Source organism: Platichthys flesus, chromosome 20 (genome assembly GCF_949316205.1).
Source record: "Platichthys flesus chromosome 20, fPlaFle2.1, whole genome shotgun sequence".
Taxonomy (NCBI): Eukaryota; Metazoa; Chordata; class Actinopteri; order Pleuronectiformes; family Pleuronectidae; genus Platichthys; species Platichthys flesus.
Window position 1 is genome coordinate 11,724,107 of NC_084964.1, and position 16,539 is coordinate 11,740,645.

The window sequence follows — 16,539 nt, forward strand, 5'->3', positions numbered from 1 at the left end:
ATTAATTTGGATGTATCTGCAGTTGTTTGTAGTTCGTATTCCCTCCACTGGGGGGCGATTACGCACAGCTTTGCGCACAGCCAAAACATTACAGAAGAAGACTGTGCCTCCATGCCACTCGCCATCCATTTCCCGTTCCCTCTCATCCAGTGACTGTATCTTGTGTTTCGGGACACATGGCCTTCGCTCTGCCGGTGTGGCTCGCCATCCAGGAGGAGCTGCTCAGACACACGGACTCGGGCAGCGACACCCGGAGCTGCTTCGACGACCTGGACGATGACGCTCTGTTCCAGATGTTCCACCTCAGCAGACCCTGCATCACCTTCATCACAGAAACCGTCCAGAGCCGCATGGAGACGCAGCCCCAGGAGAAACCGGAGCTGCCCCTGGACGCCATGGTCATGGTGGCGCTCAACTATTACGCGCACGGCATCTCCTCCGCCGCCGTGCTGCAGAGGGTCGGCCTGAGCCAGATGGACCAAGCCGCCGCCGCCATCGCCACGGTCTCCGTGCACATCGCGGGCTTGTGCGACCAGTTCGTCTCGTTCCCGCTGGCCCGGGACGCCAAAGCCAACGTTGCCGTGAAGATCAAGGAGCTGTGCGGGATCCCCGACGTGCTGGGCATCCTGGCCCCGGCGCACTTCAAGATCCGAGCGTCCCCGTACGAGAGGAGCTCCTTCAGGTCCTTCGTCAACACCCTGGGCTACACGTCCGTGGTGAGCCAGATCATCTGCGACTCCGAGGGCAACGTCCTCAGCGTGGAGAGCTGCTGCGTGGGCAGCACCGGCGAGCAGGACATGTGGGAGGCGTCGGACAAAGGGAGGGAGATAGAGAAGGAGCTGCTGGGGCAGTTCTGGGTGATCGGTAAGATGACAACCAAAACAAGCATGGAAGGGACACACTACTCACCCCTGTGCCGGTGGAGGGTCAGAGGCCACAGAACACTTCTGGAGTTTCAAATCCAATACAGTTGAAGAAAATGGTGACCAATTATTCAAATGTAAAAATATTGAAAATGCCTCCATACTGTTCCTGCGGTGTCATCAAATTCGACCATAAACAAACACATTTACTACATATTTTTATTCTAAATGTCCGCTGTTATCCTCCTAGTTACTCCAGTAGTTCTCGCAATACCTATGAGGTCTCACTGATCTAAAACAACGTGTAAATGATGGTGTTTCGAGTCCAGTGAATGTCGAGCTTACAGACACTTGGATGACACCACAGGAGAAGTATGGAAGCATTTTACGCGGAAAGGTGATCACGCTCAAAGAAGTGGTCACCATTTACTTCAACTTTATTGGATTTGGCTACAAAGCTGTTTAACTCTGAGACTTCACAGATATGTTTTGTGGACTCAACACTCCACCTTCCCCTCAGTCGGCAGAGTGGTGAGGACATGGAGTGAATTTATCATTTACGGGTGAATTATCCCTTTAACCTGTTTCAGTATGTTTTCACGGGCTTTTGTGTAAGATTATCCCATTAACACACACTCACAACCTTCTCCGTTGACCCACTAGACAATAAACACAGATGAAAAGTCCATCACACATTCAACACAATTATTTATACCTTGTGAATGCTCCAGAGAGGTCTTCACTTGTGGCAAACTTTACTGTGTTTTTAAGTTCTAAAATCCATCAGGTAAAGTTGCTATTAGCAGTTTGTAATCCTGGCCGCTGTCAATACCTTAAACTGCGTCACAATGCTGCTTTAATGTAATTTCAATAGTTTTGTGTAGCTGCACAGACGAGTGGAATGATTTCTGTGAGACGTGTAAAGGTGTAATTCACATTATTAGAGGACATTACATTGCGATACTACGTGAAGCAGTAATGTTTTAATTCTCCTAATAACTGCACTGCCTTGTGTCTCTCTTGAAGGTGGAAGAGGATACCAGTTAAGCAGAAATGTCCTGCCTCCTCTGGCAGCCCCTGCGACTGACAGCGAGAAGCGCTTCAACGAGGCCCACGCAAAGATCCTGGACGTCATGCGGACAACACTCGGCTCCATGAAGAGGCGCTTCAGGTGTCTGATGCAGCTCGGCTTCGCGAAAGAAGCCACTTTGGAGAAAAAGTCCAACATTATCAAGACGTGCTGCGTCCTGCACAACATCGCGATGAAGTTCTCCGTCCCTCCCCCGCCTGCAACTGGTAAAATTGAGCCCTTACACCAAGGCAGGCTGGTGACATCTACAGCTGAGGTCAACGCAGAGGTCCTACAAGCTAGACAGAAAGTCATCGAGAGTAGCTTTTCTTTAGCCTCCAGTGACCCGGACCCACCGGGGGACAACACCACAGAGGAGAACGAGTGAACAGAGCAGGTGAGACGTCGGCTCTAGGAAGCAGGACAAGAGCATCGTGGACATTCTGACACATGAAGGACAAACACTGGAACCAAAACACGGCTCATGTCGCTGGAGGTTCTCAGTCGGAGGCTCGTTGCTTACTGTTATTCTATAGTTCTAACACCAATGTGTAAATATGACAACATATCGTTTTTTAAACACTCAGGTATTTGTTCTTACAAAATATTTTATTTCTTGTACAAACAGATATACACTATTTTCTACCGACTTTTGTTATTGTTAATAAATGTAATTTAAAAAAAATGTGAGTTTCTGGAGAGTTGCTTCGTCACACAACAACAATAACAGTATTTGGGAAATTCTTAAACTTAATTAAGTTTTGCGATGCATATAGAGGTACATATATATAACTTCATATTTACAGTTTATAACAATATATAGTTAATTTACTTTAGGAGTATATTTTTTGTGCAAAAAAGTATCTTGCGTTAACGAAACTCTTTGAGTGCAGTGGCGTTGACATATATCATTTCTGAATTCTCATATATGGGTTCTTCTGTCATCTCAGGCTGCTGCAGACTGTCCATGATACATTGGTGCAGGAACACGTACTGGGACTGAAAAGAAATGAGCAGATAAGAAAAGCGGAAATAATACTGTTTACTTAGAGCATAGAGTATTACTGTAAGTACACACTGGTATTATGACCCGAGCTGTGTCTAAAAATAAATCAAACAAGACCCGACTGATCCTCAGTGAAATATGAGTACTGAAGGAAGCAACTTAATAGGTTCAGCTTTACCTCTGTCTGCACCATGTGTGGCCGACTCAGTCTCATCTTGTGCACAAAGCCGTTGATGTTCACTGCCTTGTTTTGGTCGAACTGCTGAAGCAGCACATCCAGGGCGATGATGGTGCCTGTCCTCCCCACTCCAGCACTAGGAGAGAGACAACATGGTGCAAGGTGAACATTTGATCATCATGTAAATGTCCAGATGGTTTCGATGTGGATGTTAAATTTCAGATTGAAATCTCCCACTGCTGACCCTGAACATTTCCCCCTGTGGACCTTCTCAGTCACTGCTAAGACAGAAAACAAAGCCTGAAATGTATAAAAGCTGCTATTTTATGTACAGTATTTTAACATGCATAAACTGTATCAGTACATCTTATGGTTCCGGAAGCCGGGGATCATGGGTAATATCTTGTGTTCAGTTGTGTTGCAGTAAGGTGAGAGGGACTACACAGTCAGCGATCCGTTCTGGCTTCCTTTTTCTCTCCATGTCAACCAATCAATCTCTCGATCCCCATTGTGTGGCTGCAGAGGGCGCTGTTGCTCAGTGAAAGTTACATAGTGCTGCGTTATGAGAATCACTCGTACCTGCAGTGAACTACAGTTGGGGTTCTGGTCCCTTCACTCTCTATGTGCCGTCTCACCAGTCCTCTGAACTGGATCAGGTCCCTGGTGCCTTGTGGGACTCCGTGGTCGGGCCAGGCTGTGAAGTGGAAATGTCTCACGGTGCGCTCCTCCGACGTGTTTCTCTGTGAAGACGATTCACAAAGAGGGATTTAAAAAAAACACTGTAGCTCGACTTCTTGAACCAAACATAGTGGTAGGTAAATGATGTTCAGAAGCTTTTGTCGTACATGAACAGCAAAATACATAATTCAATGAGGTTACCCAACTTTTTCAGTTATACAAAATGTTTAGAGGTGTTTCATACATTTTTCACACTAAATTCCCTCAATGTCCAGTTGGAATCCCGGGCCTCAGATCTGACGGTGATCAAGAGTTCTCCGTGGAGATGAGGCTTCCTGTCTGCAGGCCAATATTGTTCACACTTGTTCTAGGAACAGGAAATAGAAGAGAGAAAAAAAGGTTTGTAACAAACAGAAGTCTCAGACCTATGTCAGCGCTTTGTGGTGATTTAAAAACCAGCACAGAAAAGTTCCCACAGTCAGGTCAGACGTATTGTCGCTACTCAAAACCACATTACTTCTATGATCAAAGCATTTACATAAGCTCCAAAAATGTGAAGGTAGTAGCCCTTTTACACAGAGCTTCCTGGAGACTCACCCGTCCTAATTCCACGCAGTTGGTTACCATGACGATGCCCTTCACTTTTTGCTCCCAAATCATCCTCCAGAAATCAGTGACCGTGGAGGCCAGAGGCCCCTGAGTGGCGATGTACTCAGTTTTCCTGTTGAAACCCTGAAAAGCAAATGTCAAAGTTCACGGCTCCAGAATTTACTTGCCCTAATGTTCGGTATGAAATAAAATACCGGTTCACGCTCATGAACTCAGAAGAAAAATTGCCAGACTTCATATAAATATGCACGTGCAGATGTTTTAGCAGCTAATATATGTTATGATAATATTAAACTTTATTTATGCAGCACTTTTAAAAACAAATTTACAAAGTAATTTACAGGAATAAACAGGGATTAGGACATTTCAGGACTGTAGTGCGGTGCTGGTATAGTGGTGTAAGATATTTTCAACAAATAATACCTACTGGTATGTAATTGGCATTAATGTAGTCAGAGGTCCCATTGGATTTTGACGCTGTTAGTTTCACTCGACTCCAGTTGTCTAGGATGAAACAAGTGAGGATGGTTTCACTGCAAAGCTCCAGAGTGAAGAAGACTGTTTAAAACAATAAGGTGTGGAACATTTCATGTATTTCTATCGTGGTCCAGCAGGTCAGGTAGATCTTACATGACAGCACGTTGTTGAAACGATTCTTTTTTCGATTCTCAGGTCCAACCGCCGCTTTTTGTGACTGCTCTGTGCCGACAGGTTGGAGTTGCTGCATGGTGATCAATGGAAAACAGATGAAACAGAAACAATTTCTCAGTCCTGCACAAAAACAGGAAGAAAACTAAGAGGACGTACAAAATATATATATATTCAATTCACCTCATATTCTTCGCTGAAACCTTTGTTGTCGTCCACACTTAAATGGTAGAAGTGGCCGGGAAACTCTGCTAGTGATATCGTTCTAAAAATGAAAAAGAGGGTACATGTCACACTTACTGAACATACATTTCACTAAATAAAGATAAATGGTAAACAACAAATTATTTGTCAAATGTATGTTTTTGTCCATATATTTGTTTATTTGTTAGCAGTACTATTTAAAATCTACACAACTGATTTCAATGAAATTTTCTTCAATATTGCAAGGTCGGGTGTTTTTTCTATAATTCTGTTGATTTATCAAAAAATAATCACTTGTTATTTGGTGCAGATCCATTTTAAATTTAAATGTGGTTTCATTGAGGACTGTTGGGCCTTGGTGGAGATGTGCACTCGGCTGAGTCCCACTCTGATTAATGAACTGCTTTAACTACACAGACGGACACTGACAGTGGTGTTACCGTCATGCAGAGGTGATTTAACCTTTACTAACCTGTAGTTTTTACGGGATAGTTTGGATCCACTGCGGAATTGGCGTTTTCTGTTTTGGGAAAGAAGCGGGTTCACTGACAGAGAACAAGCCAGGGACTTTTAAGACATTACAGTTTTGTCACTGTGGATGCACCAACCTGATCAGATCTGGCCGTTTGAACAAAATTAAGAGAACCATGCAGACCAGGGCAATAAGAAGCAGCAGGCCAAGCAAGGACCCTGTAATGACTCCTGCAAGGATAAACATCTGGATAAATTTTTAGACACACAGCAGAAAAGTCCATTATCTTACCACTGGGGGGGATGTTTTCATTTAAGAAATGGGTTAATTCCTCAAAAGACAAACATGTATAAAAACATTACCAAAAAGCACAATAATGAGGAAATTGTGATCAGAAAACAATAGATACTGTGCACACCATAAAGTAACGTAATCATTGTGACTCACCCCTTGGATCAGTATAACACAGAAAGACGAAGGGTTCATAACTTCTCTGATTCCCAGAGAGCGAATCTAAAGACACCACATACTCTCTGGCAGGACTGAATCCAGGTATCTTAGTCTGCTGTTCCCCATTTTGAGGCACCTTTTTATTTTGTCCGCTCACGTTCACCTCCACCTCAGTCCACACACCGGCTGGTTTGTCCCAGACTATAAGGATGGAATAGCCACCGTCCGAGTACTCACAGCGACCGCTTAAACTTGGAGGAACTGAGGGTAAAGACGAAAGACGCACAATCACAAACAACATAACGCTCATGACAGCAGTGAAATAATATGACATCAATTCATGTATTTCATTACATACAGATCTGATGAAAACTTCCTGTCACTTCTGCCCTCTGAGGCAAAACATGTATTAGCTTTCTATCCCCATCATACAGAAATAGTCCAGCATAAAACAATAATATAAAATGTGCTATTTGAATAATAGACTGTATTTAAAGATATAAGCAACTCCAGCAATGGCTTTGAAATCTTTAATCTTCAGAAAAGATTAAGGAATATCATCCTGGTGATTAATTTTACTTGCGGGTGTACTTACGGACGGTCAGATTGTGGCGACATTGTTCAAAGAGTGTGTCCTTTCTTTCGTACACAAGTGACACCTCGTAGGTTGCGCCAGGGTAAAGGCCAGTGAACGACACATTGCCACCTGCAGGACTGACGTGAGTTTCGTTCACAGTTGCATTCGAGAACAAGCCTTGAACCATCCCCTGGATCGATGAGTTGGTAACATGCCAGGCCACACTGGCACAGTCTATGGCTGAAATGAATGAGAATATAACTGCAGACACAATATTTCACTTGTTGAAGTTAGTGTGTAAATGAGAGGGACGGTCTGTGCTTACCTGTTACAGTGAAGCCCTCATAAGCAGTGCTGTTGAGGCCGGAGAACAGTGTGATCACGCTGAATAAATACTCTGTCCCAGGCTGCAGAGATGTGACTGAATAGGAAACAACATTTGAGGATAAATCTAGGTCGGCTTTCACATCAACTCCATTAATCTGAAGTGAGTAGGTCCAGTCTTTATCCACATTCTGCCATTTTAGTGCGACACTGGTCACAGAGCGCTCAGTCACGTTGACAAGAGACACCGCAGGAGGAACTGTTGAAAAAGGAAGGAAGATTTGACTCGCCATAAAAACCAAACATTTGCACGGTAACTAAGACCCTGACACAGTAAAACACTGTCACATTGTTAATATTTTCAGAAGCTGAAAACGGCCAGTCACACAGTCGTACGTGAGGTGAAGAGAGAAGTAAGAAACGAGGACAACATGTTAAAATCATTCTGATGTTACCTGAAAAATCCACCATTGAATAACGAGAAAACATTTTAAATTCATTTCTTACACAAAGTGGTGCAAAAGAGACGAGATCAATACAAAATGCATAAGAAGGAAAAATAAAACACGTTTATAAAACTGTGTGGCTTCTCCTGATTTCATTTCCCTGCAACTGTTTACCTGTGACTCCCATATATAGACTACATGTTGCTGTGGTAAGTCTGAACGACGGAACAGCGACATTAACATAACTCACCACCAACGTCAATACAACATAAAGCTCACTTCAAAATTGGCAACACCATTCATATTTAGTGACGAATCCATTACTAGATATTAATTTGGAATATCACAACACACCCTCTATATTTCCTCCTCTATTTCAAAGTAAGTCAAAACATCTTACCAGTGACTGCAGTGAGGTTCACTCCACTGCTCTTGACGGTTTCAAACACAGTGAAGAGACTGAAATAATGTTTTGCTCCACTTCTGAGACCTGTGATCGTGTGTGTCACTGGTTGAACTCCCTCTGATGCCGGAATGTTTATCTCTCCTTTGCTGGTCACAAGTGTATAGTTGGGGGAGCCGTTGACTTTGTTCCACTGCAGCGTGACACTGGTCTCATTTTGTCCCACTGATTGAAACTGTCGAGCATTTAGAGGAACTATAGGATATAGAGACATGAAGAAGGAACTATATCAAAATATGATTTATAAAATGACAGGATATCCCTGACAAAATGTTGTGTTTGCTTATTACAGTCAAAATACAGAGTGAGCAAGTTCCACAATTAATAAGTAACTTTAAATAAGATATTGTTACAGAGCAGAGTTTTATGGCTTTATAGGAAGATGGTTATCTTACCAGTGACTGCAGTGAGGTTCACTCCACTGCTCCTGACGGTTTCAAACACAGTGAAGAGTCTGAAATCATATTTAGTTCCATTGCTGAGATCTGAGATCGTCTGTGTCACTGGTTGATTTCCCTCTGATGCAGGGATGTTTATCTCTCCATTGCTGTACACAAGTGTATAGTTGAGGTAGTGGTTGACTTTGTTCCACTGCAGCGTGACACTGGTCTCAGTTTGTCCAACAGATTTAAACTCTTCTGCATTACCAGGAGCTGGGAGAAAGAGACATGAAGGAGGACATGAAAATGTTGTGTTTGCAGAGGTGTTATCACAGATAGAAAGTTAAATTCACTCAGTTCATTTCAGCACAGAGATCTGTCCTGGTTCATGTTGTTAATAAGATCTTACCAGTGACTGCAGTGAGGTTCACTCCACTGCTCCTGACGGTTTCAAACACAGTGAAGAGTCTGAAATCATATTTAGTTCCATTGCTGAGATCTGAGATTGTTCGTGTCACTGGTTGATCTCTGTCTGATGCAGTGATGTTTATCTCTCCTTTGCTGGTCACAAGTGTATAGTTGGGGGAGCCGTTGACTTTGTTCCACTGCAGAGTGACACTGGTCTCATTTTGTCCCACTGATTGAAACTGTCGAGCATTTAGAGGAACTATAGGATATAGAGACATGAAGAAGGAACTATATCAAAATATGATTTATAAAAGGACAGGGTATCCCTGACAAAATGTTGTTTGCATAGTATTTTTCATAGATACAAAATTGCATTTAATTTAGTTATTTTATCACAGTCAAAATAAAGACTGAGAAAGCTCCACAGTTAATACGTCCCTTTCAATTAGATATGGTTACAGAGCAGAGTTTTATGGCTTTATAGAAAGATGGTTATCTTACCAGTAACTGCAGTGAGGCTCACTCCACTGCTCCTGACGGTTTCAAACACAGTGAAGAGACGGAAATCATATTTAGTTCCATTGCTGAGACCTGAGATCGTCTGTGTCACTGGTTGATTTCCCTCTGATGCATTGATGTTTATCTCTCCATTGCTGTACACAAGTGTATAGTTGAGGTAGCGGTTGACTTTGTTCCACTGCAGCGTGACACTGGTCTCATTTTGTCCAACAGATTTAAACTCTGCTGCATTACAAGGAGCTGGGTGAAAGAGACATGAAGAAGAAAATGGAAATGTTGTGTTTTCAGAGTTGTTATCACAGATAGAAAGTTAAATTCACTCAGTTCATTTCAGCACAGAGATCTGTCCTGGTTCATGTTGTTAATAACATCTTACCAGTGACTGCAGTGAGGTTCACTCCACTGCTCCTGACGGTTTCAAACACAGTGAAGAGTCTGAAATCATATTTAGTTCCATTGCTGAGACCTGAGATCGTGTGTGTCACTGGTTGAACTCCCTCTGATGCCAGAATGTCTATCTCTCCATTGATGAACACAAGTGTATAGTTGAGGAAGCGGTTGACTTTGTTCCACTGCAGCGTGACACTGGTCTCATTTTGTCCAACGGATTTAAACTCTGGTGCATTAGGAGGAGCTTAGAGAAAGCAAAGAGAAATTAGTCCTTGTAAATTTCTAAAGTGCATGTATCTCTATTGGATATAGGTTATATTTTAGTCATCTGATTAATAGGAACCATTGTGCATCTAAAAACATACAATTTTTTATCTCCTAGGAAAAATGCCTGATCAAAAGTTCCAACTAAAAAATTAGATTTTGTACAGAGTTGTGTCTTGACTTTTGTTTCCTGGCTTTATAACCGAAAATGTCTCTTACCAGTGACTGCAAGGATGCTCACTCCACTGCTTCTGTCGTTTTCAGACACGGTGAAGAGAGTGAAGTTGTATTTTGTCCCATTTGTGAGTCCTGAGGTTACGTGTGTAACTGGTTTGTCTTCCATTGCTGCAGTGATGTTTATGTCTCCGTCACTGGACACAAGTACATATGTGAGGATGTTTCCAACTTTTTCCCACTGCAGGGTGATACTGGTCTCATTTTGTCCCACTGATTCAAAGCCCTCTGCATTAGCAAGATCTGGGATTTAAGAGTTAGAAAGATTTTATATATTTTATATAAAGTATGTTAAATTAATGATTACAAGATGCTAGCATGTGAGGAAACACTGAGCAGCTTTAATGCTGTTCAGAGGTGAGGAACTATTTTCCTACCATGGGCCATTACATTATACACACACACACACACATACACACACACACACACACACACACACACACACACACACACACACACACACACACACACACACACACACACACACACACACACACACACACACACACACACACACACACACACACACACACACACACACACACACACACACACACAAACACGTATACATGGCTGTGATTAAATGAATACATATTTTCACAGTTATATATTTTTCTAACCAAACTGTCTTTCTGGCCGTAGGAGGTTCCCCATCCCTGGTTTAATGTGTGACTCTTAGTGTAATCGTTAGTTATTTATGGTATTTAAATAAGTCTGCTCCATGATACACAAAAATACAAACATGAAACTAAAGATAAAAGACATCGGCTCATACTTACAAGGTTTCGTTGTCGGAGGGCTTGTCATCGGAGAGGTTTCGAGTGTTCTGGACGTTTCTCTTTCTGTAGGATTTGTCTCTGTCGATGGTGACACTGGGCTTGATGTTGATGAAACGGAGCCGCTTGGACCCTGAAAAACATACGATTTGATGAGGCACGAGAGAGAAATTACCTAAACCCCGAAACCACAAATTTAGTTTTATAAAAGGTCTGATGAATTCATCTGACTGTGGAATTCACACAGTGTCTAGCTGAATATCATTTCTGCTTTTTATTGTATCTGTATCGCAATGTTAAAATATACGGCATTACTGTGTTCTGCTGTCAACAATTTCTAAACTTTGGAAACTTCCAGAATTTTTGAGACAAGCAGGAAATGACAGAGTACAAATCATGATACAGTATTCATTTTTGAACTTAGTATTTCTTCTTCCAAATTAACAATTATAACAAAGCTTAACATTCATACACAGCAACCATTGCCTTTTTATAATAAAATAAAATAATACACATTAAATACAGATATTGTGAATATACTTTATAATACAGAACTAAAATGCCATATCTATAAGACTGTATCCAGCTATAAAACCTTGTCTAGAATATCATATAACAATAAAGGTTTTAGATACAGCTCCCTTCGTAGTTTAACATTGGGACATGTCCTCGTTGTTGCTTTTGTTTTGACACTTTACGTCCGCATCTCACCTTCATTATAATTCAGATCAGGCATTGAGGCTTGACTGTGGTTTTGGTTAAAAAGATTCCTATTGTTGAGTCTAATCTGCAGCTGAAAGGAGATATACTATCTGATGACTACGAAAGCGGAAAGTGAAAGAAAAAAAGAAAACTTACCACAAGAAGACTGCAGACGACGCCGAGCAGCAGCAGCCAGCGGTCTGAGGTGAAAGATAAAGGCTTCATCTTCTTTACAGCTTTTTAAGTTACTCAGATATTATGAACCTGTTACATTCCGTTGTTGCCCCGAGATAAACTTCACGTTTCTGTTTTCTGTAGCAGTGTGTTGACAGACACAACACTTAAGGCTGGCGAAGAATTTCTTTCAGCCTGTGCTGACACAGACCAATATTCACTTTTCTCCAGCGGTGTTGACTTTTAATTCTCAACCTTGTCCTCCTCTCATAACCTCTCCTCCCCACTCATTATGGCAAGTGACTAAACAAATGGCTGCTTCTCGTTTCTTTTGGCCTTGAACAACCGCAGAGACCTTTGCCCCGCCTGTTACTTCCTTATTAACGGTCAATGTGTGCAGCTTGTCAAAGGTGCGTCAATCAAATCATTTTTTTTGCGTCACATATTTATTAGTGCTGGTTGCGTTATATCTGCTGCATATTTGTCAATTCCAGACTCGTACTTTGTACCTGCCATTGTTACTTGATTAAATGCAAAAACTTCCAAATGCTTCTCAATTTAAAACAGTTAAAGTGTATATGTAAATAAAGATATACACATGACTATATAAATGAATGTATTTATATTCATATTTATTGACTATTATCATTTCTTTCTTGTATTTTCTTTTATAATCATTGTCTAATCTCTTCAGAAAGGCTGGTTTCGCAGAACTGTCTATTTGCATTTTGCTTCTTCACACTGTATAGGAAGTGATAAATATAGCTTCCTTGTGGTTGACATGTATGCGGAACTGTGAAGGGGAAACATAATCGGTTCATAATTTCAAAAGAACAGCCAGTCAAAACCGTGTTTGTGGTCTCATATAGATGCAGAACTCAATAAAAAAGTTCTAGTGTGTCAAAGTAAACACTTTGCAGCCGTGTCCACTGCGGAACGAGGGAGGTGGAAGTTCACATTTATAAATGCTAAAAGGTTTCCCTATATTTCACAAACTCACTCATGAACAGAACAAGTCTCTAATTAGTTTCTGCATCAGACATTGTAAAAGTTAAACGTTCACATTTCCACTTTAATATGTACACATACACACACACACACACACACACATTAACCTGTGGGTCGGACCACACATACCTGAACGTGAAGCCTATATGTTGATGTGCTTATTATAAAGTAGGTGTGCTTAACATCTGCACTCTTCATATATCTTCTTGATTGTCTTGTTCAGTGAGGGAAACATTGTGGGAAATGTGTCTCACAGCTCAACTATTTGTTGATATAAAATCCACTGAGTTAAGCATCTTGTTTCAGTTGGGTTGAACTAGAGCTAGCCGATAAAACATTATATCAATTGAATTATCAACGATAGCAGTATCTACCTCAGATGTGTTAAGGAAAGTCAGACTCTTTAATTCCCCATTAACGGCATTTTGTTCAGCCGTACACTCTGTATGCGGATGAATGACAATAAATTTGAATTGACAGGTGTTCGTCATTCTCTGACGATAAACCTTAAGAGTTTAAAACCACAAACCTTTACTCCCGAGCTAAAATCTACAGCGGCAGATAGATGCAAATAGGAAGAACACATGCAAATTAAGAAAACAATTTGACCACATATCAGGTGGAAAAAGTCATAACACATGCAAATACAGAAACATGATGCAAATAGCGAAAACAACACCGACAATGTTTCCAGAGGACCGAAAAACGTTCCATCACCACTGATGAGTAGCAGCTTCCAGCAACGTCACAAAGCATTGAACTACAGTCAGGTTCATCACTCTGTCCCCTGGATACATTTCTGTTGTCGTTTTCACACCTATCGCGAGTTTTTTATATTTGGGTTATCTATATCTTATTTTGCGTAGAAACACCCCCGTAAGCTTAAAAATGTATATTGTGACCTTTATCGTCGACATCGACTAAGATGCAAAAATTATTTCCTTGATATCATTTTGGGCCATACTGTTGGTGGGTAAGAAATACGTAACAAATCCTCCACCACGAAAGGTGGCAGTAGAGACACACAGAAAGTGTGGCCATACACACGAGGTAAATGTCGTCACTGTTTTGAAGGAGTGTAAACAACGAGATAAAGACGAGCAAGGTGGTGGAGACGTGGAGCAGCGACACTTTCACAGAGCCGGTGAGAAACAACAGAACTAACACTGACCTGTGTTACACCAACTAGACTGCAGCCACTAAGCTTACCTGGCTGGTGAGCTAGGCTAACTAGCTTTAGTTGGTGCTAACTCGGCTAATTACACAACAGCAGATAGCTCGTCAGCCAAGTGCCTGTTACCTCATCCCGTCAGACCACTGAACCCACCGCACAGCACATGACTACACCCTGGCTTATCTTTCACTGGGGCGGTTAAACATCGGTTGCATAAAAGCCGGAGGTGTCCTCAGCCTCTTCAGAAGCGATAGTGAACTCAGTTTGTCTGCAGAGAAGAGACAGGCGAGAGAGGTTCGGGCTTCCTCTGCTCTGTTTTCAAGTTGGAGTTTTGGCTTCACCTTGTGCTTTGTTTTAAGCTAACTTCAGTCACACGGATTGCAATGTTTTTCTTTGTTTCAGAAATGCAGTCCGTGGTTAATCAAAACTTCCACGCGGAGACTGAGGGAGACCTCAACAAGCTCATCAACCTGAAGCTCAGTGCATCCTACACCTACCTCTCTCTGGTAGGATTTCTTCTCACCGTGCCATCAATCTTATTTGTGTATTGCTGGACGTTGCCATTTTTTGCTTCGCTGTTCTTTCTTCTCATGTTATCGTTTGTCTCTTTTTTAGGGGATGTATTTCGACAGGGATGATGTAGCCCTGCCAAAATTCTCCAGCTTCTTCCTGGAGCGCTCGGTGAAGGAGAGGGAGCAAGCTGAGAAGCTGCTGGAATACCAGAACCTGAGAGGAGGCCGTATTCTGCTTCAGACTATCGCTGTAAGTCCAAAACGTTTGACTATAACCATTGAGTTTTGCTTAGAGAAAATTTGCTGATCATGTAAAAAAATCAACTTTTTGTGTTCTAGAAACCAAGTAGAGAGGATTGGAGAGGTGGCCTGGATGCTATGACCTTTTCCCTCGACTATCAGAAGACCCTCAACACGTGCATCCTGGACGTGCACCGCAGAGCCACGACTAACACCGACCCTCACGTACGTCTGGCTCTGTTAGATAAAACTGCCACTTCTTCTAAGGCTGTTGTTGAGTGGCTAGATTGGGAATAGGATAAAAGCATTGCTGCGCATGAAAATTACATGTGTGAGTTAAGCAATATCAGTCTGGAAGATTGCGGGATGTTTAATAGTCTATTATTGTGTATAGCTGATTAAACCTTACCTTGATTTCACGTCTCACTCACATTGTCCTGATTTGCCTTTTTTGTAGCTGTGTGACTTCCTCGAGCAGCCCTTCCTCACCGACAGCCACGAGACCATCAAGAAGCTGGGCGACTACATCGGGAGTCTGACCCGCATCACTGCGTCCGAGACACATGGCGCTATGGGAGAATACCTCTTTGATAAACACACTCTGTAAAGGTCAAAGCAGTGCGGTGACAAAAGCTCCACAGTGTAACAGTCTCCCGCTGTGTTTACTTTCCGTTACAACAGCTCCACAATATTTCTACACTTGAACCAAACTTCATTCTTGTATCAAAGGCATGAGGGAAGTTCAAAAAGCAAAAAACGTAAAATACCTCAACTTTTCTTAAACCTCTGTGTAAAAAAATAAGGTGCTAAAAACTACTATTTATCACTTGTTCATTTAGACTCCATATCATGTGTCATGCATTCCACTGTCAGAGGTTTCAAGCTTCAGAGTTTAATAAAATTCTTAAAATGTTGTGCCAATCAAAAATTGGATGACTGTGGAGACATTTAATAAAGTCCGATTTTAATCACACCTTTTTTTGTTGATCTTTACTTTTTTTTAACAGTTTATGTTCAGACATAGTCACCTGATGTGTTCTGCAGTCTATACATAATGTCTGTGCTTTCCGTAATAGTACGTCTGACTATAGAACACTATAAAGATAACAGTGGAACTTTGCTTACTCACCATTGGGTGGTGGGGGTTTAATGTTTAACATTAGAGAACCAAACAGCTTGTGGTTAAAAATGCTCATGCTGCTTCTTAGTAAATGACATGTTTCTGTAAAGATAAGACGCAGTTGCAGAGGTGTAAACAGACGACATCAGAGTCAAGTGTATCTCCTATTCTAATCTAGCCATGTTTGCTGATACAGCATCACTACATCCACGATCAATTACATGGACTTTAGGAGAATACATTGCAACCTCGAAGAGCACACACTCTGCCAAAGACCTTAAATTCAGTCAAGCTGCACACTTTTATCAGCCCCATAAGTATGAGTTGGATTTTTTTCAAGATCTATGAAAACGGTGAGAACTTCAACGCCCTACCTCACAATGTCCTAACCTAGATAAGGTTACAAGAATAACAACATGCAATAAATAATTTAAAGCTCACAATATTTCCAATATTTGTTTTGCTTTGGCAGAGTTTTGGTTTCCCTCTGCTGTTTTTAATGAGTTAACTACTGGATGAAGCTGTTGTGTGTTGGGTTGGAACCACTGACATATCCAGATGTAGCGGTGCAAACACGTAGCAGCGTGCCTGGGGATTACTCTTCACAGTGCTCTAAATACGGGTACGTGTTCAGTACTGTAAAACAGTAAG

General features: G+C 41.8%; 3 protein-coding genes across 7 annotated transcripts; 2 read left to right on the plus strand and 1 right to left on the minus strand.

Annotated features, from left to right (window-relative positions):
• Positions 1-2: 2 nt before the first annotated feature.
• si:dkey-197c15.6 (putative nuclease HARBI1) lies at positions 3-2,590 on the plus strand. The gene is made up of 2 exons (XM_062413999.1): positions 3-864; positions 1,890-2,590. The coding sequence occupies exons 1-2, from the start codon at positions 177-179 to the stop codon at positions 2,318-2,320; spliced, it is 1,119 nt and encodes a 372-aa protein (XP_062269983.1). The 5' UTR covers positions 3-176; the 3' UTR covers positions 2,321-2,590.
• Positions 2,521-12,218, minus strand: LOC133975955 (receptor-type tyrosine-protein phosphatase H-like). Of its 4 annotated transcripts, XM_062413995.1 has the most exons (21): positions 11,817-12,218; positions 10,962-11,091; positions 10,168-10,425; positions 9,671-9,928; positions 9,277-9,534; positions 8,777-9,034; positions 8,383-8,640; positions 7,925-8,182; positions 7,080-7,337; positions 6,773-6,994; positions 6,175-6,438; positions 5,864-5,957; positions 5,728-5,775; positions 5,235-5,316; positions 5,034-5,124; positions 4,831-4,907; positions 4,392-4,526; positions 4,039-4,161; positions 3,696-3,856; positions 3,117-3,252; positions 2,521-2,931 (listed from the first exon to the last, which is right to left on the minus strand). In XM_062413995.1, exons 1-21 carry the CDS (start codon positions 11,883-11,885, stop codon positions 2,803-2,805), a joined length of 3,567 nt encoding a protein of 1,188 aa, XP_062269979.1. In that variant the 5' UTR covers positions 11,886-12,218; the 3' UTR covers positions 2,521-2,802. The 4 variants fall into 4 exon arrangements, with proteins under 4 accessions (XP_062269979.1, XP_062269980.1, XP_062269981.1 ...); XM_062413996.1 differs by lacking the exon at positions 7,925-8,182 and having other exon boundaries at positions 11,817-12,158; XM_062413997.1 differs by lacking the exon at positions 11,817-12,218 and having other exon boundaries at positions 10,168-10,319; positions 10,962-11,084.
• A 1,624-nt stretch (positions 12,219-13,842) lies between these two features.
• Positions 13,843-15,741, plus strand: zgc:56095 (Ferritin, lower subunit-like). 2 transcript variants are annotated; one of them, XM_062414000.1, is made up of 5 exons: positions 13,843-13,986; positions 14,419-14,522; positions 14,632-14,778; positions 14,868-14,993; positions 15,226-15,741. In XM_062414000.1, the coding sequence occupies exons 2-5, from the start codon at positions 14,421-14,423 to the stop codon at positions 15,373-15,375; spliced, it is 525 nt and encodes a 174-aa protein (XP_062269984.1). In that variant the 5' UTR covers positions 13,843-13,986; positions 14,419-14,420; the 3' UTR covers positions 15,376-15,741. The 2 variants fall into 2 exon arrangements, with proteins under 2 accessions (XP_062269984.1, XP_062269985.1); XM_062414001.1 differs by lacking the exon at positions 13,843-13,986 and adding an exon at positions 14,047-14,310.
• The last annotated feature ends 798 nt before the right edge of the window (positions 15,742-16,539 follow it).